General features: G+C 38.7%; 1 protein-coding gene across 2 annotated transcripts; it reads right to left on the reverse strand.

The window, feature by feature from the left end:
• Window positions 1-2688: 2688 nt before the first annotated feature.
• On the reverse strand, window positions 2689-26998 carry nab2 (NGFI-A binding protein 2 (EGR1 binding protein 2)). 2 transcript variants are annotated; one of them, XM_056467822.1, is made up of 7 exons: window positions 26451-26998; window positions 19304-20227; window positions 16972-17105; window positions 14732-14795; window positions 13079-13187; window positions 10603-10785; window positions 2689-4504 (listed from the first exon to the last, which is right to left on the reverse strand). In XM_056467822.1, exons 2-7 carry the CDS (start codon window positions 20213-20215, stop codon window positions 4434-4436), a joined length of 1473 nt encoding a protein of 490 aa, XP_056323797.1. In that variant the 5' UTR covers window positions 20216-20227; window positions 26451-26998; the 3' UTR covers window positions 2689-4433. The 2 variants fall into 2 exon arrangements, with proteins under 2 accessions (XP_056323797.1, XP_056323798.1); XM_056467823.1 differs by lacking the exon at window positions 10603-10785 and having other exon boundaries at window positions 2689-4506.
• Window positions 26999-27887: the final 889 nt, after the last annotated feature.

Consider the following 27887-nt stretch of genomic DNA (forward strand, 5'->3'; position numbering starts at 1 on the left):
TTTGGTAATGGTACAACCTGCTTGAATCCTCACCTGATGTGGTACTAGAAAAAAGTTCTAGGTCTTAAGTACAGAACACGGTGGAAAAGCCCCTAAAACTGAATCATACTAATCCGTGCCTTTAATTCCAGTGAAAATAACTCTTGATGCTTCAGCATACCAAGACATTTTAGACAATTTCATGCTCCCAACTTTATAGGAATAGATTGGGAATAGGGATTTCTGTTCAACATGAAAACACACCAGTGAACAAACCTAGGTCCATGGATGAGTGAGTTTGATGTGGGAAAAAATGGACTGGCCTGCACAGAGTCCTGACTTTAACCCAAATGAACACCTCAGGGATAAATTAGAGCAGAGACTGTGAGCCAGGATCAAATCAGTGACTGACCTCACATATGCTGTTCTAGACACACATCTCTAAAGAGTTTAAGCTAAAAAGGGTGGGCCAACTCGATATTAAACCCTACGGATAAAGACTGGGATGTCATTAAATTTCAGGACATGCTTGTAAAGGTAGATTTCCCAAAGGTTTTGGCAATATAGTGTATGTTTATTGTAGCATTGTGATCAGTTGGATCAAAACATCCATCCAAACAACAAACTGAGAAGAGTAGCGTGTCATCTAGACTAATAAATGAATGAAGCTTCAGGTAACAGATACAGATGCAGGTTCATTTTCTAAACTACTTGACACCAAATTAGCACCATTTCTATTGGTACGTCTTGACCATACAAAGTCATATATTAGTTTTCCATGAAATGCCTTCAGATGTTTCAACATTGTAGAAAATATCAGTAAATTAGCAGTTTTCTGTATTTTTTGATTCATGTTTTAATTTTTCCCTATTTATTTATGCTTTTGAATTGCATTATGGGAACTTGATCTTTCTCCTAACAACTTTTAACCTTCAAATACGGTAAAAAAGTGACATTTGTTAACATTTGTATTAGTTTAAAGTGCTATTTTGTCTGGGTTGGTGTTGGATATTACGCTACAAAAACCTGCAAGTGCATTTTCTGTTCTTTTACAGACTTATTTCTCTATATGTTATTTCTTATCAGATTGTATCAGATTGGGCAGTTACAATAATTAACTTGGGCCATCACCATACTGGTAGATCTGTCCCTGTGGGATAGCAGCGTAATTACAATAAGTGAGATCCGAGGCTTGACTCGCCACAGATAACTGTTTTGGGGGTTAAAATCCCTGGCGTCTGGCTGAGATCAATACCTTTTATCACGTGTGGCTAACTAAAGCGATCTACTCCCGGGAGGGGATAGAAATCAGGGTAAATCAGTAAATTAGTAAATCTGTGCGATTTACTTCCAGAAGAAAGTTGAAATTGGGGGGTAATTAGAGCCAAAAAGCTTAACTTTTCGATTCTAGGTGAAAAATTAAATCTGTTGGAGACGTCCAATAGATTAGTAGGTACCGAAAAAGTCCACAGAGGGTGGTTGATCACCAGAATGGGGAAAGTCCAGGAGTAAAGTGAGAAAATATGATACGCCGGTGTTTTGGAATATGGAAAAACTGTCTGTACGCTGTTTTCATCTGTTCTTATGTTATTTGTTTTTATTTTATTTATACTTGTCTCTTTTATTCCTGTTTATGTAAAGCACTTTGAATTGCCACTGTGTATGAAATGTGCTATATTAATAAACTTGCCTTATACATTATATTATTTCAAGCGACTATTAAAATGTTAATAAAAGTCACTTTGTTAAACTGTTGAATTTTCAACCAAAAGTCAACATAGCAGAGATTAACATCCCATAATGCAATTCACAACTGTAAATAAACAGAAACTTGTGAATCACACAATACAAAGACCTTTGTTTTATATTTTACACTGTAAGACGTATACAGATATCAAAGCTGCAGTCAGTAAGTTTTGCTTTTGAAATGTGCTGCCGCAGAAGTATGAGGGTTGAGTAAACTAATCGGATGTTTTTCTGTGCGTTTGTCAATCACACCACTAGGGTTGGGTGGTGTCGACCAATTTGGCATCGAACGATGTCTAATGTGAAAAATCGCGATGGACGATGGCATCGCCGTCATAGGCGGAGGTGAATTAATTATTTATGAATAATTCATTCATTCATATTGAATTAATTATTTGTAGCCTACCGTTTCAACTACCTGACCCACATGGTCTTTGTTTTACCCATAACCAAATCATAAATAAAGATAAGTTACTCACAAATTACCACCTGTCAATCACTTTTCCGATGGACTCTGGCATGAGTAGGCAGAGTGATCTGTGTTGTTATAATGGTGTCCACAAACTTGGTCAGTAAAACACGCCTCAGCATCGTGTTGTCTATCAGCCATCAGCGATGGACAATATCATCGTCTATCGCCCAACCCTTCACACCACCGATGTGGAGATTCAACATCTTGACAGTTTGACCCGAATAAGTATTTTCACCAGTGTTTGTGATTTGTACCATGTCTACCATATTTGATCTAGCCAACTGAAGGAAAAGGAACACACTTTTTTAACTCCCCTAGAATTAAACTTGAGTTTTCCATTTTTGAATCTATTCAGCACATCTCTGGGTCATACGGAAACAATTTAGCTTAGCTTAGCATAAATCATTGAATCGGATTAGACCATTCCCTACTGAAAAAAACAGCCTAAACCAGCCTAGGGTGGTTGGCTGGTTTTAGCAGGTTGACCAGCCTGGTTTCAGAGGGGTTTTGGCCATTTCCAGCCTGGTCTTAGCTGGTCAGGCTGGGAGATGGCCAGCTAAAACCAGCTTAGCCAGGCCAAAACCCCTCTAAAACCAGGCTGGTCAACCAGCTAAAACCAGCCAACCAGCTTAGGCTGGTTTAAGCTGTTTTTTTTCAGTAGGGTTAGCATCTCATACAAAAAAAATGTAAAAAGAGTTTCAATAATTTACCTATTTAAAGCTTGGCTCTTCTGTAGTTACATCGTGTACTAAGACTGGACATTCTGGAAGCTGTTAACCATTGATTTCCATTCCATTCCAAGCTAATTTCTGTCAGTTTGAAGTGAAGCATTAGTGTGTTTGCTCATTACAGAGAGAAAGAGAGAGACACTGGAAACTGATGACTTTGGATTTCCATAGTAGTAAACAAACATTACTATGGAAATGAATGCTACTAGTTTCCAACATTCATTAAAACTTCTCCTTTTGTGCTCAAAAGAAACTCAAAAAAAGCTCTTTTAGCTTAGCATAAATCATTGAAACAGTTATGGTTATGAACTACACTACCTAACAAAGTCTTGTTGCCTATTCAGGTTTTAGGAACAACCAATAATAACTTGACTTCTAGTTGATCATTTGGAATCAGAAGTGGCTTATATGAAAGGCAAAGGCCTCTAGATTACGCTTGTTTTACCACAATAAAATATGATCATACCTTGATTTTTAACTAATTAGGACAGTAAGGTCTGACTTTGCTTAGACAAAAGTCTTGTCACTGAACCTTCAATAATGTCCAGTATAGAATATGTGGTCATGCTGCAGAGGAAACAGAATGAATATTGTGTCTGACTCCATCATGAGCTTGGAGGACTGCATCCATACATCTCTGCAATGACTCAAATCACTGATTAATAAAGTCATCTGGAATGGCAAAGAAAGCCTTCTTGCAGGACTCCCAGAGTTCATCAAGACTCTTTGGATTCATCTTCAATGCTTCCTCCATCTTACCCCAGACATGCTCAACAATGTTCATGTCTGGTGACTGGGTTGGCCAATCCTGGAGCACCTTGACCTTCTTTGCTTTCAGGAGCTTTGATGTGGAGGCTGAAGTATGAGAAGGAGCGCTATCCTGCTGAAGAATTTGCCCTCTCCTGTGGTTTGTAATGTAATGGGCAGCACAAATGTCTTGATACCTCAGGCTGTTGATGTTGATCATCCACTCTGCAGATCTCTCGCACGCCCCCATACTGAATGTAACCCCAAACCATGAGTTTACCTTCAAACTTGACAGATTTCAGAGAGAATCTTGGCTCCATGTGGGTTCCAGTAGGTCTTCTGCAGTATTTGTGATGATTGGGATGCAGCTCAACAGATGATTCATGGGTAAAATCCACCTCCTGCCACTTTTCCAAATGATCAACTAGAAGTTAAGCTATTATTTGTTGCTCTTACAACTGAAATCAATGACAAGACTTTTGTCAGGAAGTGTACATTCTCGTTCCAGACCCATAAATCAGCTGAATGGATTCAAAAATGAGCCCAAAAAGGTGCAGTGATCCTTTAATGTATGATAAACAATCACCAATTACCTTAAAGCACATCAAACAAATGCAGATGTCCATTGTTATTTTTTGACTGCAGCTTTACCAAGGACTGATGAACAGTGAAGTGAACACACACATGGCTCGGAGAGACCTGAGATCATCATGGAGACCTGAGATCATCATGGAGACTGAGCGACCGCTGGTTATTATGGGTCATCTTTGGTGTTTGCTGGACTGCAGCTTCTGGTACTCGGCCCTCTCCTCTCGGACGCCTTCTCCTCCATCTCTAGCACAATAAACAACATTTTCATTTACATTTAAATGTTTGTCAGGATGGTCAAGGAAACAGTATCAGATGTCAATTTTTATTATACGGTTGAAGCCAAAATAAATAGCCCTCATGTGAATTTCTTTCCCAAATGTGACAGATGCAAGAGTTCAGAGGGAACGTATCGGAGAAAACATTAGTCAAGATATTGAATTAGCCTTGTTTGGATGCTCTGACCTGGTGTTAGCATGGTCACAAAATCAGCAAATGTCTATTATGTTTGGCATGGTGGTGGCTAAAGGGTGATCTTGATGGATTGGAAGTTCTCTTTACCACCTACTTTTCATAAATGGCTGACTGAAATGGTTGCTGCTCTTAAGCTTGAAAGAATTCGTTTTGCTAGGGCAGATGCTTCTAAAAATGTTGAAGAAATCTGGGGCCTCTTCCTTGCGTATCTTATTAGGAGTTGAAAGTAGGGCTCTTATGATTCATGGACAATTTTACTCTTACTTTTCCACTCGATCTTCAATGTTTTGAGTTTGATCAAGTAAAACGTAATGGTGTATATTATTTACTCTATATGCAGTGGTGGAAAGAGTACTGAAAAATCATACTCCAGTAAAAGTACCATTATTTGCTTAAAAATCTAGTGCAAGTAAAAGTATTGTGAATATTACTCAAAGCATGAGTAAAAAGTAGGCATTTCAAAAGTACTCAAGAGTAGTGAGTATTACACTGTTAAAAGCTGATGTGTTTACATGTAATGTGTGGATGTGTGTAAACGTATTATTCTGTAGTGCATTTAGTTATTACCCAGCAGGCACACAACGTCATAAGACGTTATTATTAGGTTAGATTTAGGTTGTGACGTCAGGTGACCAAAATTCAACGTCTAGCCAGCGTCTAAGGACAACGTTATTTTGATGTCCAATAATGACGTCAAATGACGTTGATATTTGGTCGATTTTAGGATGTTAAAAAGTAACCAAAATCCAACGTCGACCTAACATCTAAAACCATCATATTGACGTCAAATACTGACATTTATTCATCAGGTATGACAACCAAAATCCAACGTCTGATAAATGTCTATAGTGGTAACGTTCACACAACGTCAAGCTGTTACATCATTAGACGTTGATATTTGGTTAGTTTTAGGTTGGATGTTGAACATTGACGTTGACCTGACGTTGAGTTCTGACGTCAACTCGATTTTCATTTCCAAACAAAACGCAACGTCCCCATGACGTTAGGGTACAACGTCAATCTGACGTCATGTTGACGTCTTGTGCCGGCTGGGTGTTTAAGGCCATTTCGGTCATCATACAGTAAACATCCGTCATCTTGTCATCAGTGACATGTATCTAAACAGTCTCTGGGTCAATGTGTGTAAAGACTTTGGACATCTTGGACGCTTTGAATACTTCCAAACAGTTTTCTGCAGTTATAAATCACCCATGTCTTGCGGTAGTTCATTATGATGCTATTTACCGTCTATATGTGATTTGATTGGACTCGCAGGACTGATTTTTCTAATCCCCACAGACAAGAGAAAATAAAGTAGTGAGTGCAGGTTGAAGAACAGTAGTGGAGTAAAAGTACTGATACAGAACTAAAAATGTACTCAAGGGAAAGTAAACGTACACATTTTAAAAACTACTCAGTAAATTACAATTCCTGCGAAAAAACTACTCGACTACAGTAATTTGAGTATTAGTAGTTAGTTACTTTACACCACTGGTTATAAGGTGCATGTTTGGTTAGACTGCTGCTTGTTTTTTATTTTTGTTTTTAATAATTATAAATGTTTTAAATTAAATTTACTTATTTAATTATTTGTAAAAAGTATTTTATATATATATTCCCCAATGACATTAAACAGAGCAAGAAATTTTTTCACAGTATTTCCTATAATATTTTTTCTTCTGAAGAAAGTCTGATTTGTTTTATTTCGGCTAGAATAAAACCAGTTTTAATTTTTTTATAAAGCATTTTAAGGTCAATATTATTAGCCCTTAAGCAATATTTATTTTGGATAGTCTACAGAACAAACCACTGTTACACAATGACTTGCCTATTTACCCTAGTTAAGCCTTTAAATGTCACTTTAAGCTGAATAATAGTATCTTAAAAAATATCTAGTCAAATATTATGTGCTGTCATCATAGTAAAGATAAAATAAATCAGTTATTAGAAATGAGTTATTAAAAATATTATGTTATCCGTTAAACAGAAATTGGGGGAAAATATACAGTATGTATAATTCAGACTTCAACTGTACGCAGAGAAATGAGCACAAAATGACTGACAGCGCAATGAAATGAACAACAAATTATCCAAACACACACACACACACAGCTCATTTCTGTGAGTTTGACTGAAGTGAAGCATTAGTTTTTGCTCATTAAAGAAAGACAGAGAGAGAGAGAGAGAGAGAGAGAGAGAGAGAGAGAGAGACACTGCATCCTTTCTCTGCCCACATGGTTTATTTTTACTCCGTCTCTGTGAGTCAAAGCGACGCCCTTCTCACTCCCTCCCACTCGTTCACCCCCTCTTTTTTCTCCATCCATCCATCCATCCCTCCATCTGTATGCACACTGATGCGCTTTGACGTCAGACGGGGACGAGGGGCTCCGGTTTCTCACCCACGCATCACTTCCTGCGGCCCCCTCCGCCCGTACACTCGTCCTCTTCACATCTCGCCTTTTCATTCTGTCTGATTCACGCCAGCAGTGAAGACCAGCTACAACACACACACACACACACCACTAGTGCTGCACGATATAAGACAAAACTGACATCCCAGTATTTTGTTTTCTGCAATATACAGTTGAAGTCCGAATTATTAGCCCTCCTGTATATATTTCCCCCAATTTCTGTTTAACGGAGAGAAGAATTCAACACATTTCTAATCATAATAGTTTTAATAACTCATCTCTAATAACTGATTTCTTTTATCTTTGCCATGATGACAGTAAATAATATTAGACTAGATATTCTTCAAGACACTTCTATACAGCTTAAAGTGACATTGAAAGGCTTAACTGGGTTAATTAGATAAAGTTAGGGTAATTAGGCAAGTAATATTGCGACAGTATATATAATATATAACTGGTTTGTTCTGTAAACAATCCAAAAAATAAAGTATATTTTTACAGTATTCTTTTCTACAGTATTGGATCATTTGTTTACATTACTATAGTTGTTGTGTTACTATAGCAACTGTAGAATTACCACAACAGATTAAGACTAGATCACAACAGTGAATTACCACAACAGATCACACTAGAGGTCTGCACGGGACTGTTTTTTTAGTTCCGCTACCGCAAGGTTTAATTCCGCATCTGACCGCTCCCGCCGTATATTCAGTCTTTGTTCACCTGCTGCCTGCTTAAAACAATTATCTACCGGACCCGACCGTTCCCGCTAAATTTAGATCTGGTTTTCAAAATCTCACGTTTAAATTGGGTACAACCAAAAGAGGGAGATGACAGATAAAACTGTAGGTTGTGCAAGGATTGTAGGCTAAATGTCAGATTTGTTTGGCCCTTTGTGATGAGACATGACTGCCGCCTTAAACCTGAGGTTCCAGCTGGTCGCACACCAGATGCGGAAGTAAAATTCGCACAATTGTATGTTACTTAAAATGAAATTATTAAGATGGCACTCTGTGGAGGTAACAGAGTCCTTAGTCGTAGATGAGCGCCGCAGACAGCTGCTGACTTGCAGCGCCAGTGTGTTTACCCTAGAAATTTATGTTTAGACTTCTAAAATTCATGGCGCATCCAGTGTGCGATCCCCTTGACTGCTAAAGGGTAAAACTTTGAGGTATTATCACATCGGGCAAAGGGTAGTTTTTTTTTCATTTGCATCTAGGACGCATGATTCCCATACATCAGACTTGCCTGATGTGGGTTTCCTGACTGTGCGTTCACACCGAAAGCGGTGAGAGCGTCCAAGGTCGCTCTGGCGACAACGCTGTCTTCCTTTAGCTCCGGCGGCGAGAGCGTCAAAATTCGCTACATTGATCTCATATTTAAAGGAGCCGTTGCAGCATATCATATCAGTGACATTCCTGCATAAAACATGCTTTCTAGCGTGAAAATGTTGCGCACTTTTTATCAAATTCATTTAACAATGGAAGATCAAGTTGCATGTGGTGTTACTCCACTTAATTATCCAGTGTGTCCATATGTCTGAAATATCCTGAAGCAGCAATACTGTTTTGTACAGTCGCATGAGATTCCCGCTTTTTAAAAGATAAATATATACAGCATTAATGCATATCAGTAACTCACCAGTAACTTATTTAATGCATGTTCCTGTAAGAAAATATTGTAAATAATTGAAAATCCGGCGACCGCAATAATCAAACCCTTGGGAACAACTGTGGTCGGAACCTAGATTTACAGTGACTGTGTTCTCTGGACTCCTCTCAAGCGGTGGACTTCTTCATTCTGATTGCTTGCCGAACCGCGTCAGCTCAATACCATAAAGTTGACTTGATTTCAACTCTCCTCGACGCCCACACCGCCGAAGACGCGTCAACGCTGCTCCTCGCCGATTATCGCCGCCGGCTCTCATTGAAAATGAATGACTTCCGGCTACTTTGACGCTCTCGCCGCATTCGGTGTGAACGTACGGTAACAGTAAACTGACTGTTTTCTAATGCAAGCTGAACGTCCTTCAAGGACAGCGCATCTTCACCTTGCTCTGCCATGGTAAAGCCTCCTCCTCTGAGGAATGTTATGCAGATGGTGACAAGCTGTGCGAATAAAAAGCACGTGCAGAAAGCACTGGTCATCATGTGTAACAGTCTGGCTGTACCAGTGCTCAATAACAATGAGAAAATCACAGATAAGCTGTTGCGAAATAACGTCGGGACTCGGGAACGTTATATTGTTAGATCGTCTCGTTAAAAATTACACTAGAGTTACTGACCGCTACGGCGTTTTATTCGGAAATTTATTCCCACGCTGCAAAAATCTCCTAAGACAGCTCCCACAGTACAGCCGCGGGAATGCAGACATCTAGATCACACCGAACGAGCTTTTTGCATTGAGAGGCGCCTTTTTTGAATGATTTACTAACGGCCGTGTGTATTGCGCGACGCTTATGCGTCCTGCGTGCCTCGTGTTTTTCCACCTGCTGTGTCTCACCGTTGCCTGCTGTGTGCTCACAGTTAAAAAAAAAAGTCAACTCTAAGCGGAAAAAGAGCGTTACGTCAGCAGAGTCTCTTTCATTCTCCAATCAAATGAAAGCAGAGGCGGAGTTTTCATTGTGGGTGAAAACACAGTGTGGTGTCAAGACGACTACAGAGACTTTTAAAGATGGAGGAGAGAGTAGTGGTCACCGTTTCGAGTTATCCGGAGCTGTAGGACTTCACAAATCTTGAATATCACAATATTATTAAATGTTAAAGTTATAACAATATCAACAGCAGCGCTCACGCACAATACGCAGCTGATTCAGCCGTTGTCTAGCACTTGCACTTCATTTTTTCTTGTCAGCAAAAAAGGCAGCGTGGTGAGCTTCACGTTTTTGAAGCTTAAAAGTGCGTTCGGTGTGATCGGCCCATAATTCAAGTACTTTACTATAGGGTGGTTTTTAAAACAATACAGTATTTGCATAAAAGTCCACATGAACCAGAAGCTGCAACTGTTTTTTCCGTATTGTGACGTAGCTCCTAGAGAAATAGAATATTAAATGAGAAAGCAGTGGGCGTGGCTTGGTTTTCTCTACTGCGAGCTGATTGGATGTAGTAAAGTGGGCGTTTCATTCAGATAGATGGAGAAAAGTGTTGGGGGAGAGTTATTACAGCCTAACAGACTCCTCCTCCTCACCATTTCTGTTTGTTGTCAAATGACAGCTGGAGGGGCGTGGTTAAGTATGTTAGCCACGCCCATTACTTCACCCTGACGTAATCTGAGATTTTAACTGAAAACAAACAGGAAGTGCCTTTTCAGATTTCAATTGAAGATTACAAGAGCAAACTATTGTCTTTTGCTTAATGACATGCACAGATGAACTGTTCACCACAAAACTAGCAATGTGAGCTAACTAAATCACTATGTTTGTATGTTATATGTGAGATGACAGAACTCTAGTATTCACCTGAAATCTGTCTCTTTTCTGACCCTAGGCTGACTCTGCTGGCGTGGTCACGTGACACCATTCTAGCCAATCTGAGGCCCTCATCCATGAGTGTCTGTTGCATGAGCGTCCGACTCCAGGTGATGAGGCCGGTTTCGGGGAGGGGGTGAGGGGACGAGGACGCCTGACACTGAGGACTCAGATCTATCAACACACACAGAGATAGACAAACAGTGAACCCTGAGGCAATGAGGGAGCGAGTGAGTGAACGAACACACTTTTTAGGTGACCATTTGGTAACACTTTACTTGTAGGGGTGTTCATAAGACTGTCATGAAATAATCATGACATCACCTCTCATGAATGTGCATGAGATTTTATGCATGTTTATAACAACTGTCGTTAAGTGTCACTCGCTCAGTTATGACATTAAATGTGAAGATGACATTGTTTGTTATGAAAACTTGACATAAACCAATACATCACAAGCTGTTTTTGTCTGTCATGACAACTTGACATTACCAAGACAAAAAAAACTTGTCATAAAACAGTCATAAACATGATCATCACAATGAAGCCATTATTTTTATAACGCTGTCAATAATATATTTTTTGACCTCAACTACGGTGGTAGAAGCTGAATTTGTCATTAAAATATCATTAAATATTAATGACGCGGTTCAAGATGATTTAACAGAGTAATGACACTTTTAATGAGACGTTGTAATGACAAATACAGACAAAACGTGTTCAGAAAAATCATCATGACACAATTATAATGTCTCACGACAAACAATCATGTTTATGACAGATTTATAACAAGCTGTCTTGGTGACGTCAAGTTGTCATGACAAGATAAAGACTGATTGTGACGTGTTTGTCAAGTGTTCATAATTTAGTTTGCATTAAAAATGAGCAAATAACACTGAATAACAGCGTGCATAAAATCTCATTTACAATTATGACATGGCACAAAATGAAATGACATTTCACATAATGAAAAAAGGACCATGATGGGTGGGAAGTTACATTTTGGAAATTACATGGCGGACTTTGTACGTGTAAAAACTGAACGCTTCAATAGCGAGAAAACAGTTCAACAGAGCATCTGCAGCGCGAGAATAAAGAACAAGCCTCCTCCAATCGGCCTCTTTACTTTCTCTTTACTTTACTCCTTTACTTTGGTGGAGTAAGGAAACGGTGGAAACTCACTCCCCTGAACTCATATCCATTAGCCTACATATTTATTTTTGTTTATTAAGCTTAAAGATTTGTGTCAAAACTATTTCTAAATTCAGTTCTAATCTCCAGCAAAGGAATAAATGAACAATAATAATGAAGTGTGGTAAAAAAACTGAGTTATATCCAAACACACGTCTGTTCTTATACCCCAAATGGTGATGCAGACGTCTCCAAAACCCCACATGTGGACAAATCTAAACTTGTGTTTATTACAATAAATATAAATATACATATAATAAATAATATTAATAATAATAATAACAACAATAACAAACAACAACAACAACAACAACAACATTTTATAATTGCAAATTGTCATGAATAAACTGAAAAAGCCCCCCGAGGTGAGAATGGAGGCAGTGGTTTTTATATTTATGTAGTAAGTTCATAAATACAGTTCCTCAAAATAGCAACACACCAACAATGTGCCTTAACACATCTCCTTTATAGACCAGCACACCCATGAGCAAAATATAGATTTGCTATTGAAACAACGTGACGCAAAACGTCAAAATTAGGGTTGCGCTTGTCTAAAAATAGCAACAAATCGCGCCAAACACACCTTGTGCCTTATTGTGCTGGGTGTTTGATAAGTCCCTATATTGTCTAACTGTTCGTCCTATAGACAACACCTTAAAGGAGACCTATTATGCCCCTTTTTACAGGATGTAAAATTTTTACAAGATGTAAAAGAAGTCTCTGATGTCCCTAGAGTGTGTGTGTGTGTGAAGTTTCAGCTCAAAATACCTCACGAATAATGTTTTATAACTGTTATAACTGCCCGTTTTAGGTTTTGATCCTAATTGTGGCGTTTTGGTGACTGTCACTTTAAATTCAAATGAGATTGTGCTCTTTTCAAAGAAGGGCGGAGCTACAAATGCCTGTGTGTCAGCATAGTGGCAGATTCAAAACAGGACTAAAGTCATCTCTGTGGAAAAACTGAAAATGTGAAAAGAAATGTGAGAGAATGTGTCAGTCTATGGAGACTCCTGTCACTGTACATTTGTCCTTCATCTAAAATTCCTCTTAGTCTTAGCTGACATTATCGTCAGCAGGTCGAAGGCTGCTTCTCATTCAGGGCTGTCTATATGCTAATTAAACAACTCACTTATTCAAATGATCCATTCAGTCTGAGTCTCCAGTAAACAACTCACTGGATAATATCTGATGCCACGTCCCCTCCTCTCCCCTCATTTTTGAAATTACATTTAAATAACAACCATGGATGCAAATCAAAGAGTAAATGTTATCTCACCTTGTGTTAAACTGTCCAGACTCTCTCCAGAAAGACTGTTGTCATCTGCTGTAGATCTGACGTCACTGTTTACCGCTGGATCCTTCGACAGCCTGTCAGAATCTGTGACCTGCAAACGGCAAACACTTCATTCCTCCTGTCTCAATTTTTTATCTTTACCATGATGACAGCACATAATATTAGACTAGAAATTCTTTAAGATACTAGTATTCAGCTTAAAGTGATATTTAAAGGCTTAACTAGGTTAATTAGGGTAAAGTTAGGGTAATTAGGCAAGTCATTGTAAAACAGTGGTTTGTTCTGTTGACAATCCAAAACTAATATTGCTTAAGGGGGCTAATAATATTGACCTTAAAATGGCTTTAAAAAAAAATATTAAACTTCTTTTATTCAAGCCAAAATTGTCACGGCCGGGTCTTGAACCCGAGTCTCTGGTGTGGGGACTGACGTGTGTACCACTGAGCCACTGAAGTTGAATTAAACCCAAACGAAAACACTCCAAGACGGGATCCAGAAAACAAGGATTTATTTAAAAAAGAAAAGGTCAACTTAGATTCTTCTCCAAAATGAGGTAGCAAAACAGACAACTTAGGTTCTTCTCAGAATGAGGAATACAAAATATTTAACAGTATAATAAACATGTAGAGAAAACTCCACGAGGGGAGAAAACAAATAGACAATAAGGCAGCCAGCAATAGGGAAAATAAAACAGTCTTACTAGACGTAGCTCAGGAGATTAAGGGAACGCAAGGCAAGTTCACCAAGGATGACTCAAAAACCGAGTGAGGAGCACTGACAAAGTGACAACTGAAATACACAGGCTGGAACAAGTCACAGGTGATCAAAATTAAGTAACCAAGGACACACGAGGAAGAAGAAAGGTAGAGGGGAAACACGGGGACCTCTAGGGGAATGGAGACAAAGTGCAGGATGGTGACAGAAATAAAACAAAGAAGACTTTCTCCAGAAGAAAAAATATTATCTGAAATACTGTGAAAAATTCCTTGCTCTGTTAAACATCATTTATGAAATATTAGAAGAAAAAAATTCACAGGAGGGTGAATAATTCTGACTTTAATTAGAATATGTACGCATTTATTGTACATAACTAAAAAATTAAATAAAAACTACATAAATAGATAATAAAAATAACAAGATATTGAAACACTGAAAAATAAATACTGATAAAATAATAAAAATAATAATGATACAATTAAAAAAAGTACCCGTTTACAAACACACAATTTACACAATATTCATACACGGTTCAAGATGGTAAAAGTCCTTCTGCTTGCCATTGAGGATATAAGTTAGTCTCTCTAGTTCCATACAGTTCATTATCTCTTACCTGAATACTTTATTTTTCTCTATAAATTCAGTTATTATCAGTATTCCTCGTTGCCAGAACTGCTTTTTTCAGATTAATGACTTCTAAATCATTCACTGGGCGTCACGGTATCGGTGAATTGGGTAAGCTAAATTGTCTGTAGTGTATGTGTGTGAATGAGTGTGTATGGGTGTTTCCCAGTGATGGGTTGCAGCTGAAAGGGCATCCGCTGCGTGAAACTGTGCATTTCTAATGTTGATGAATATTTCTAATCTTTCTTAAAGTTTAGTTAAACATATGAACTGTCGATATCTTGATTTACTCACATCAAGCTTGATTCTCTTCTGAGCAGCACAGTCAGCGGAGGCAGAACAATCCTCTGAGTACGTCCTGAGATGACAAAAATAACAGATATAGCATGTCATGAAATAAGCTTAGCATTAATTATGAAATGACTGAAACTGTTAATACATTTCGGCTGTTCATGATGACTGTTTTGAGGGTGTAAAAACAGACTTTTTAAGTTTTCAAAGTTTAGGTTTTTGAAAATGATCTTATTGTGATCTTAACAATCAGAAAGTGTCTGACCTGGCGTAGAGAATACAGTTTTTAGTCTTTTTTTGTGTGTGAATACCATAGACTGTAAAATATATGGACGTAGTGTCCGTGACGCCACCCATAGGTTTCTGAACACTGCAAAAGAAGCTACAAGTAGGCACGGCCAACCGTCGCCCTTTTGTTCGCGCGTCATCGCACCCACGGCGGGATACCAAACAAGGGCAAAGAGGCGGAGAGTGAGCGGAGCTACAGACACCTGCTGGCACTCTGCTTAGACCTGGCAGACAGACTTTACTTTGGGAGAAACGCTTGATACTTTATTACCTGCGACTCGTTTGTGTTCTGACCACATGTGCTTGGCTGTACACTATATCAATAAAGTGTTTAGACTTTTAAAAACACTGTAGTAACACATTGAGCCACTAAACATTGTTCTTATGACGTTTTCTACAGGAGGAAAACGCAAATTACTTCCAAATACTTTAAATATAGTGTGTGTTAGTAAATGCAGGACTATTGATGAACTCCAGCATAACACTGTATGATAACGCTTCAGATGACTGTTCTAGAGCCTACAGCTAATCAATCTGTCACATTCTGGAGTGCTTTACGGGTCTAAAGAAAAATATTAATGATAAATGATCTTAAATAAAACAAATACACTTATAGAGATGGTGTATAAGTATATAACATACTCACATGGGAAACGGAGGCCACATGAATGGTTTGTGAGCACAATTAAATGCACACAGCATCCCATATCATCTGATAATTGTAAGAAATAAAGCCAAAAGGCAGCTGACTGTGTAAAGCCACATAAAACAAAACCAAAATACGATGAATATGCCGAGATCAGTGGCTAATCTGCCGGATTCAGCTGAGGTGAAGTGACGGCGACCAGCGAGACCTAGCTGTCACTCAAGTGGCCACGCCCTTAATTATGCAAACTTAATATAACCTAATATAAAGGAAATGGATGAGTTATAAAAAAATACACCCCCTCACAGTTGTCATGGAGGGTAATAATAGCTATATGAACCAAAATCGTTCTTTGTACCAGGCTGTAAGCACCTTTTTTTCTGCTGTAAAGTTGGCCATTCTAACAGTGGGCTCAATTGCAATTTGCTCTATTATGGAGCCAGGACTAGCGGAATTTTGATGGATTGCAGTTTCAGTTACTTCCGTATTGACTTCCCGAGGGAGAGCGGGAGGTTGCCGCTTGGTGAATACATGTAAATAGTGATCTTTTTAACAACATTATCATCTGTATGCAAAACCTTTCTAAAATATAAAGAACAATCATTTCCATTTTTAACACTCTGTAGAAGATTGAAAGGTTGCCAGATATTATAAAAGCACCCTAGTCAAATAAATAAAACAAAGGCAGCTATTGTGGAAGACATGGCAAAATTATTAGAATAACATATAGTGTATAATAACAAAAATACAACATTATCAATTTCCTGTTAAATTAATTCAATATATAATTGGTTTCTGGGGGAGTGAGAAAAGCTGTGAACCACTGGCATCCTTGTTTTTCCTTCTGCTTCCTGGGCTCGTGCCAAGTCAAAAGCAGCCCACAGATTTAATTTCCAGAAAAACCTACTTTATTGAACTCCTCCAAGAGCTTTCTTTGGATCTTTGCCAAAATGGAGCTCCAAAAGCTCTTTCATACATCAAAGACGTCAACAGAAAACACACCAAATAGGACGAGAGTGTATGTTCAGAATTTAATGATATAATGAAATTCAATTTATTTTATGTCATCATTCTCCCCGTGTTGGCGTGGGTTTCCCCATACACACAGTCATACTCTACGGCCAATTTAGTTCATCCAATTCACCTATAGCGCATGTGTTTGGATTGTGGGGGAGCCGGAGCACCCGGAGGAAACCCACGCCAACATGGGGAGAACATGCAAACTCCACACAGAAACGCTAACTGGTATTTGGCAATATATTATTAAAGTGAAATATAAAGTGTACTCATAAGAGAAGTGATTCCTGACCTGTGGTGTTTAAATGTAGAGGTGTAGGCACATTCTCTGGCCACTTGTCGTGCTAGGGAGAAGAGTTCAACTCTGCGCAGTAACAGAGCATTGTCCCGAATGCAGAACTGAGCCGCCGCCTCGTTGATGAGCATCTGAAAGAGGAAATAAAAGAGAACCAGGCCTTTAATGGTCATCTGAGCTCTGTGACTGGAAATAAGCTCATTTTACAGCACAACCCTTGTGTCCTGTTCAAATTGACTACACTTTCGTTATGTTCGGGGCTGTTTTTGCCCCATTGACTTCCATTATAATGACATTTTTTGACTGTAAAGCCATGACAGCATATAATCATGCATTCTTGATCGTTGGTGTTTTCCCCTGTTGGTAAGAGGTAAAACTTTTCATTTTTACTGTTGATCATCAGTTGGCACCATTAACCCTTTAGATGGGACATGGGCAAAACAGTTTCTGGATTTTATATAGAGTAAAAGTATGGCCTAATTAAGACTCAAAATCACTTCATATTTTAACCCATTCAGCTGATTTTCAGGTCTAGTGGGAGCACTTTTAGCTTAGCTTAGCATAAAGCATTAAATCGTATTAGACCATTAGCATCTAGCTCAATTTTAAAAAGAGTTTTGATAATTGTCCTATTTAAAGCTTGATTCTACTGTAGTTACATTGTGTAACTACCGAAAATGAAAAGTTGCTATTTCTCGGCTGATATGAACAGGAACTATACTCTCATTATATACTATATACTAGGAACTTTTCTCTCATTCTGGCGTATTAATCCAGGATCTTTGCTGCTGTACTATCCTGTACTACTATACAACAATATTACGCAGTGCTGTTACCTGTGTAATATCACTGCGCAGCTAAAATTTTGTTATGATTATGTTACGTTTGTTATGGCACTTTTTAGTTTAGCTTAGCATAGATATTGAATTAGATTAGACCATTAGCATCTCGCTCAAAAATGACCAAAGAGGTTTGATAATTTTCCTATTTAAAGCTTGATTCTTCTGTAGTTAAATCGTGTACTAAGACTGACGGAAAATGAAAAGTTGCTATTTTCTAGGCTGATATTACTAGGAAGTTGAACTATAATCTCATTATATACTATATACTATTAACTACTCTCTCATTTGCTATAGTAATTAAGGATCTTTACTGCTGTAAAATAGCAGCAGGCGATATTAGCGCTGTTACATGTGTAATATCATTGCGCCCGCAGTTTTGTTGCTTAAATTTTGTTGTGGTTACTTTACATTTGTTATGGCCATTTTTTAGCTTAGCTTAGCATAAATCATTGAATCAGATTAGACCATTAGCATTTCACTCAAAAAAAAAAGAGTTCAGATAGTTTTCCTATTTAAAGCTTGATTCTTCTGTAGTTACATCGTGTACTAAGACTGACGGAAAATGAAAAGTTGCTATCTTCTAAGTTGATATGACTAGGAACTATACCCTCATTATATACTACATACTAGGAACTATTCTCTCATTCTGGCGTAATAATCAAGGATTTTTACTGCTGTACTATGGCAGCAGCTGGTGCAACGATATTACGCAGTGCTGTTACCTGCGTAACATCATTGCTCCCGCAGTTTTGTTATGGTTACATCAGGTTACGTTGAGTTTGTTATGGCGCTTTTAGCTTAGCTTAGCATAAATAATTGAATCAGATTAGACCATTAGCATCTCACTCATAAAAAAAAAAAAGAGTTGTAAATATTTTCCTATTTAAAGCTTGTTTCCTGTGTAGTTACATCGTGTACTAAGACTGACGGAAAATGAAAAGTTGCTATCTTCTAGGCTGATATGACTAGGAACTATACCCTCATTACATACTACATACTAGGAACTATTGTGTCATTCTGTCATAATAATAAAGGATCTTTTCTGCTGTACTATGGCAGCAGCTGGTGCAACGATATTACGCAGTGCTGTTACCTGCGTAATATCATTGCGCCGCAGTTTTGTTATGGTTACATCAGGTTACAATACATTTGTTATGGCACTTTTAGCTTAGCATAAACCATTAAATCAGATTAGACCATTAGCATCTCATTCAAAAAAAAGAGAGTTAATAATTTTCCTATTTAACACTTTACAACTAGAATAATTTACGAATAATGCGGGGTTCACAAGAAACATGAAATGCCTTGAATAACGTCTAAATAACGTCTAAATAACATCTAAATAATGTCTAAATAACGTCTAAATAACATCAAAATAACGTCTAAAATCTTCAAAAATTCACATTTCTAAAAAACTACTTCAAACTTTCTGTATATAACTCAATACAAACGCCTTAATCAACTTCAAAACATGTTCCCGGACAAACCTCATGGTGTGTAAGCTGTTTCCCTTCCCTCCTCTTGGAGTCGAAGCGTCCGTAGATCAGGCTGTATTTGCGGATCTCCTCCTCCTTGCTCTTGTCCTGAGCTTCCAGGTTGAAAATGTGTCCCACGGTCTTGGCCATTTTCTTATTGAGTCTCAAAAGCGTCTTGACCTCGGTCTGATCGGCTTGCGGCATGGTCCTCAGAAGCCGATCCACGCTGTCCTCCACAGCTTTAATAGTGTCCGGATCCAGCTGACCTCCAGGCCACGGAGAAGCCAAAGCGGATGATGAAGATGAAGATGATGTTGGCGTTGGTGGACCTAAAAGGCGAGAATGGCAAGCGAAGGGTAAAGGAGGAACGGGTTGATCTTCATCTAAATCTGCAGATCCGTATATTTCAGGGCTGAGCCAGTGAGGGTCCATTGGGGACAGCTTTTCCCTGTATAGGTGGTGGTCTGGAGGTACTGGAGATGCCTGTGAACAGGGACTTTTCGGACTGTTTTCTCTAAGTGGCGTAAGGCAGGATCCAACATCCTCTCGTTCACATGGAGATCCTGGTTGACCGTTGCTTATAGATTTTCTTGCACCCATTATTGTTGAGTTGGCACTGCCAGCACTGTCAATTCTAAGTAGAGGAACTCCACATGGAGCCACATTGGTGGTCAATGGCTGGTTGAATAGCGTTGGGTTTGATGCCCAGTCACGCAGTGCTTTCTGTAATCGCCGCACATGCAGGGGTTTTGTGGCCATGCCCACTAGAGCCATAATCTCAAGAAATTCCTCTTCTCCAGCCTCGCACAGCTGCTGGACATCATCGCCGCCCTGCTGGATGAAGGTGTCGTAGTACATCAGCAGGTTTGCTCGTTGTAAAACTCGGTAGAGCTGCAGTTCGCCCAGCGTTCGTGGTAGAGACATCCTGATGATTAGCTGTAACGAGATTCCCACATAATCAATCATTAATATAATAAATTAATTAAATAATAGTAATAAAATATAGCTGCAAGCAGCGATTACGGGGCCAATTACAAGACATAAAATAAGCATGAAAGGATGCATCGCCTGCAAAAATTTGTAATTTAAAAGTGCTGTATGACTCTTTTTGACTCTTCGAATGCATAATAAATACAATAATATGTTTGTAGATATTTGAGAAACATCCTACACAAAAATATCAGAAAATCAATGCTAAAGTCAGCTTATTTTATTTGAAAATGTGCGTTTTATGTTTGAATGTCTGTCTTTGGTCTCTTTAAGCAGGCCACTGGCCGTTTTCCCGATTATATTTCAGCTTGCCTTGCCAGAAACTGAATACTTTGAATTTAGACTGCAATACCCATGTCAACCACTAGGTTTCCTACATTCTGCACCTTTCAGACATTTATAAATTACGCAAGTTTGTTGAAAAGTGTACAGGACGTTTATACAGGAAAATGCATGCACAGTATCAGTCTATATCAATCTCTTAAATGTATTTATACCACAGGGTGGCATTGCTCTGAATGTGCTTCACGCATGTGAGTGGGCTTGACACACTCCTTTCCTCTCCATATGCACCAGACACTTTCTTAGAAACACTCCATATTTATAGGAAAACATTGTCAATTCTGAATGTGCTTCATTAAGGTGAGTGGGCTTGACAAACCACCTGTAGGTCACACACTCTTTCCTCTCCACTAGTGTTGGTACATATTGACGTTTTGAAGTTGATTAAGGAGTTTGTATTGAGTTATATACTGAAAGTTTGAAGTAGTTTTTGAGAAATGTGAATTTTTAAACATTTTAAACGTTATTTTGATGTTGTTTAGATGTTATTTAGATGTTATTTAAGGCTGGATTCTTGGTAAAAGCAGAATTAAGTGTTTGATTGTGTAAATTACATACAAAATCAATGCAAATGTGCAAATATAGGGGAATTATTGCTATGCTGCATAAATGACGCAGGTTGCAAGTTAAATAATTTTAGGGCGTGGTCGATTTGACGTACAAGCGTTTAGTTGGAAGCTTGATTCTGTGGCTTCGCCTCTGGCTCCATCAGGCAGTCCTTCTGCGCATGCCCATGCTCCAATTTCAGCAGTTTTTTGCAACAGTTTGTGTCCATCTTGAGACGTTTTGCATTCGAAGCGTTCAATGGGAAAAGATGCTGTCGCGTCGTCCATATTTTTTACAGTTATTGATCGTATCTCAGCCAGGCAGTGAAGATCGCACATTTTTAAAGAAATCAGATCTTAAACACAGCGATTTTGTATGGGATGACAATTCACCGGAAGCGATGAGGCTGGCTGATAATAAAAAGTCTGTGTGCACATAACCCACTAATCTGAAACGCTTAAGAGATCAGTATGAATTAAACTATTTCATAACTTTAGTTGGGGTTGTCTAAAGGATGAGCTGGTTCAGTTATGGAGTGTGTGTGTGTGCAATCAGCTTAGCATGAGCAAGTGATCTGAAAAAAAAAAAAGGTGTTTCTACTCCTTTCAGACTATTATTAGCATAAACATGAGTGTACATCTGAGCTGTTGCTAGTGCTAGAGGATTAGTGTTAGAGACTCCAAATTTGCTGTGTTTGGTGTGCATCTACGTGCCGAATTTCACAACTTTTTATCAGTCTTATGAGCTGCCGTTCAATCCAAAGTGGAGGAAAATGAAGACAAGACAATAAGGATTATACAGTGGTAAATGAAACTCAGAAATTGCTGATCATCAGAAACTAAACATGCAGTTTTAAATAATAAAATGAATTGAGCTTGAATATACTATCAATATATTACATTTCACATGCTTCGCACTTTTGGGATTTTGTAAACCATGTGCAAAAGCTAGCAGAAAAGCTGAATTTAGCAGATGTTACCATTAATAGCTAGTCTATTAAAACTCATTCAGTCATCTTTCCTTTTACTCTCTTTACATCAACATGAAGGAGTAGATGTTCGTTAGGTGATGGAAACTGTCAATTTATTGTCAACAACTCAAATAATTCCACACAAGCCATGCCTCAATATAAGCCATCACAATCCACACACACTAAATGCCCTGTGAACGATTCCTTTAAATGCATAATCAAAGGACTATTATGAGAAAAAGAGTGAGCCAGACAAATCTGCTAAATAATCCAAATTAAAGCTGCGGTCACACTGGGCTTTTCCTCCCATAGACTTCCATTCATACGCACGCGAATGCATCAGACCGGAAACGCAGGGTCATGCCGTAAGTTTTGCAGTTCGCTGTAGTGCAAAGTTCAAGCTTGATGAACTCTGACCTGCGAATTCGCATCGCTTGACTGCGTGAGACCAATCGAGGATCAGAACAGCACCTCTCTGGACAGAAATTTAAAACATGGAGCAATCGCTGGCTTTTTTAAATGTCTAATCATCTTGTTTAATCCCGCCCCTTTTCGCAGCGCCGCACGATTCATGGGTTATTTTGACATAATGACCAGCTGACAGTACATTATGCCACTTATCACATCTGTTTGGTAATTGGACACTATTGGAATTATTTGCGATAATATGAGCTGTTTAGTTTTAGTTTTGTTGGTCTCCTAAACACTTTGTCATAATATCCATTGCAGCATCAGCTCTGCCATGTCCATATGTAGATGGGTAATTTTATAAACAGAGTTTCCCCGCTTTAATTTTCTATTTTTATAATTTTTTTAAATCTCCGTCCACATGAAAACACTAAAATGCACTGTGATGCATGCTAAGGCCATGCCAAGCCAACAGTTGGAGATAATAACACTTTTTTTTGCTTGGTTTACACTAAAAGGGGAAATAAGTAAGGGGAATTAAATCAAGCAAACGTGAGAACAGAGGCGGATTAACATCCCATGGTGCAAACGATGCAGAATATGCGATGCGTTTGCTGTGAACATGTGGAATTTCTTTCACGTGTGATGTTAGCCCAGCAATGTAGGCCAATCATAAAAGTGAAAACAGCGAATACTTAAAGGTGCTGTGTGTAAGTTTTTGACTCTTCTAAAGCATAAAATACCATAATATGTTTGCAGATATTTCAGAAACATGCTCAGTGAACATTCTTGTTTATCTGAAAAACAATGCTGAAGTCAGAAATTCTGCTTTGAAAATGTGTTTTCCGTGCTGGAACGTCTGTCTTTGTTTTGGTTCTTTTAACCCGCCCAATGCCAGTTTAGCCAATTATATTTCAGCACGCCGGCTTGCCTTGGTGGAAAACTGCGTATTTCATTCATTCATTCAGAAAGGCTCTGAAAGCATGCATCCGTGACCGAAATGTGACCTCCGGTGGACAGTAGCAGACTCCGAAATGAGACGCTGATTCAGAGTTCCACATGAGGTTATTAATTAGCAAACTATATAAATATTATGAGTGTAAACATTGGATGAGCATGTTACATTGTACTGCGTGTCCTAACAACATGCTACATGACAATGAGCAATTTGGCTGTTTGCACCAGACGAAACACGACAGAAATGTAAATACAGCCATTCAGAAGCACAGAATAGTGCACTCACTGCACACCAACAAAATGGTAGGGTTTATAATCTTCAAAACAATACAACTTAATTTCAAACAGTTTATTTTATTTTCAGGATCTGAGGTGAACTATCTGCTGCTTTCAGTATATGGCAATAAATGTCATCTAAGATAACATTCAAACTCACATTATTAGCATTTAACACTGAATAAAGCACATGAGGTGTACCTGAGCTGATCAGTTTATTCGGTTGTTATTAATAAATAAAAGCGGTTTCTAATATATCAATTTCAGGTTTGGTTAGGACAAAAACTCCTTTTAATGTGAAAAATATTCCCTCTATCGGGTGCAGTTGCTTTTATTTAGAACAGAGTTTAAATCATTCACTGCTGTCCTCAATCTGGCAACCCGCGCTTACGTTTGTTTTGATCCAGGAGTGCAATACCTAGTTCAACCACTGGGTGTCAAACTTACATACAGCACCTTTAATTCACCGTTTGGTGTGAACCTGGCACAAAAGTGCCATTATCACCGCCTGTTGGATCTGTGTGCGCTTAACATACATCCCAGTGCCTTTTTTGCATTTTCATGTGAACAGAAATTTTTTTTAAAACAAAAGCGGGGAAAACTCAGTTTATAAAAATACTCTTGTGCCTTAAGGCTGATTTATACTTCTGCGTCAAACACACGCGTATTGTCCAGTGCAGCCTTCATGCGTTCACAAAGCCCTCGCTGTGGCTGACGCTGACATGCACCTCTCAACAAATGTAACTACACATCGCAATGGTGAATATTGCAAGCTCTGTGATTGGTCCGCTTGGTAGCGGTGACGAGTGTTGGCGGTGCCGAGAGCCGCGAGCCCAATAGAACGGGAAGATGGGAACTTTTATTTTGTGTTTACCTTATTATTCAAGTTGTTGCACATCTGCTGCTGCTGAGTTTTAGCTACTTGTACATTAAGGTTGCGTTCAGAAAAAACTAAACACCCACAAGGAAACTCGACACACAAATATAAAAACCTACTGCGCTCCACACAATCACAGAAAATGCATCGCATATTTCATGTCGTTCCATCTCTGTTCTCACATTTGCATTGACTTGATGCATGCAAATATTTAATTCCCCAGTATAAAAGTGTCATTATCGCCACCTATTGGTTCGGTGTGCGCTTAACATGCATCCCAGTGCATTTTCACGTGGACAGAGATTGTTTTAAAAAGCGAAAGCGGGTAAAACTCTGTTTATAAACATACCTATGTACGTGTGAACATGGCCTTGGTGTCTGAAATGTTTGGTTCAATGATCTGGTCCCTCTAAACGCCGCCTTTCTGAAAGCCTACTCTACTTCGATTGGTCAGATGGCCCAGTCTTGTGATTGGTTGAAACGTCAGCTTTTCCTCAGTATTGTAAACAGTACACTGATATGAACAGTAATAAAGGCATCAGCTTTACCATGTAAGTTCAAGCAGGAATCCTCCTCATTTTGAAGGTCATGCACAATGCTAGCTTGCGTTGGCAGCAGAACAAAATCTTCTTAATATGTCATAAACAAAATCAACTATGACTACTGTATTTGAGGGTTAAAGCAAGCATGATTCACTGGCAGCCAAAGCAAGACTGGTACTATGCAGAATTTCGAAATATATATGTATGTTTTTGCACTGGAATAACTGATGACTCGATTGAAGAAGTTCAGAATCAATTTTGGATACTTTAGACAACTCACAAGCAGTTTTATTTAACACTAAATAAATGTAACATATCATAATCTTAATTCCAATCAAGATTGCTGTGACATTTTCATCCTGCTCCTCCCACAATACAACATGAAGCCTCTTAATCTGCAATAATGGATGTTTTTCTCAATTCCCCTACAAAGTAGCAGCAGGAGACATATTCAGCTTTTGTGAATGCTCCATCAGCACAGCCTCCATCAACTATACACACTCACTGTACTTTATACTCCGAGGTTTTCAAAAGGTTCCAAATTGGTACCTCAGAGGTAGATGTTAGTACCTAATTTCTAGAGGTACGTTTGGAAAGGTAATGCCAACAGCTACCTTTAATTCTGAATGACTCCTGTAATCTATAAATATAAGCCTCAGACTGCCTTTTAGAACAAATAAACCGTCAAGAGACATTTATTAAACCTTAATCAAGTTAACTAACTCAGTTTCATCGATTTATTAAGGTTATATTGAATGTAAAATATAATACAAACATTTTCCGATTGCTTTCTGATTCAGATTTGTTATATATATATATATATATATATATATATATATATATATATATATATATATATATATATATATATATATATGTTGGGTTGTTTATTCAATTATATTTAAATTACAAATTTTATCCCAATGTTTGGGTTTTTCCACATACAACCCAACTAAAAGAACCCTGCAATTTTAGTGTGTATAAAAACTGTTAGCACACACACACAAACACACACACAAACACACGCACACACAAACACACACACACACACACACGCACACACACACACACAAACTATGCACAAGTTGTAAAGCATTATATTGCTTTTCCTAACTTGCATATCGTCCACTTAGCAAATATCATAGCCAGAGAGTGTTACTCAGCTTTTTCTGCTGCTATAAATAGCCTATACAGTTGTAGTAGTTACTGAAAATGCAGGTAAGCGTGCATCAATGTAGTTGAACTACTCACCTCGAGAGTCTTCAAGACAGAATCTTGAGCCTCCAGCGAAAACTTCTGCCACTCAATTCAAAACGAGTCAAACTTTTTGGTTCTGTTATTAGACTTCAACCTTTACGCCCTAACTCGTGTTGTTTTCTGTGCTTGCTAGACCTTATTCTGCAGATGTGAATGTTCTTGAAACTCTTGTGTTGTTGTCTCTCTGTTCTGCTGTGCGCTCAGTTAATGACGCTCCTTTCGCTGCTGTGTGGGCGCGAGAAACGCGTGGGCGGACTGCGGCACGCCATCTGACCGAATAAGAGCCTTCCTCTCCGGGCTGAGCTCTGGGGGGGAGCGCCCTCCTCTCCGGGTGTGGATACACGGGGAATTCGCTCCTTTTATTATCATGCTGCGTATCATGTTTGGTCGAAATCAGTCATGTAAACAGCACTAGTATGTAGTTATGATGGGAGTCTGGTTTTAATGCAGGAGCACGCATGGGTCGTGTGTGGATGGGCGCCGGAGATCACCGTGTCTGTAGGCGGGGATCGGAGATCTGTGACGCGGTTTGAGCAGCGGGATTCCCCGGCACCACACGTCACTCTCACTGGTTGTTGAGCGCATATAAAGAAAAAAAGAAGGAAGGAAAAGAAATGAATTGTCAATTAATTTAAGTGCGCGCATTTAAAGACAGACAGACAGACAGACAGACAGACAGACAGACAGACAGACAGACAGACAGACAGACAGATAGACGGACGGACGGACGGACGGACGGACGGACGGACGGACGGACGGACGGACGGACGGACGGACGGACAGATAGATAGATAGATAGATAGATAGATAGATAGATAGATAGATAGATAGATAGATAGATAGATAGATAGATAGATAGCACATAACTCCATGGTCATGCCACACTATTCATGTTGTACTTATTAAAATTGTTTACTTCAAGGTTAGCAAAAGTAAAGCCAATCACTGAAGCAACAGCGCCACCTGGTGGACCACTTTACACTAATTTATATTCCAATTTAAAATATATGTTGACAAAACTGTAATGTGAGATAATGACATTCATCCAGTGCTGGTTTTATAACATCACATCAATAAATGTTTCATAACATCACCCCTAATTTGAATAAACTGTACCACAATAAACACTAACAATGATAAGCAGAATTTTAATACAATTATAAATGTATTATCAACGTGCTGTAGGAGCAGACGACACCTCTAATCACCATTAAGTGAATATTATTATTAATTATTTATTGATTTATCAATTATTTTCACATTACAGTTTTGAGTTAGGGGTGACGCAGTGGCACAGTAGGTAGCGCTGTCGCCTCACAGCAAGAAAGTCGCTGGTTTGAGCCTTGGCTGGGTCAGTTGGCCTTTCTGTGTTGAGTTTGCATGTTCTCTCTGTGTTCGCGTGGGTTTCCTCCGGGTGCTCCAGTTTCCTCC

This window comes from Danio aesculapii, chromosome 11, assembly GCF_903798145.1.
Source record: "Danio aesculapii chromosome 11, fDanAes4.1, whole genome shotgun sequence".
Lineage (NCBI taxonomy): Eukaryota > Metazoa > Chordata > Actinopteri > Cypriniformes > Danionidae > Danio > Danio aesculapii.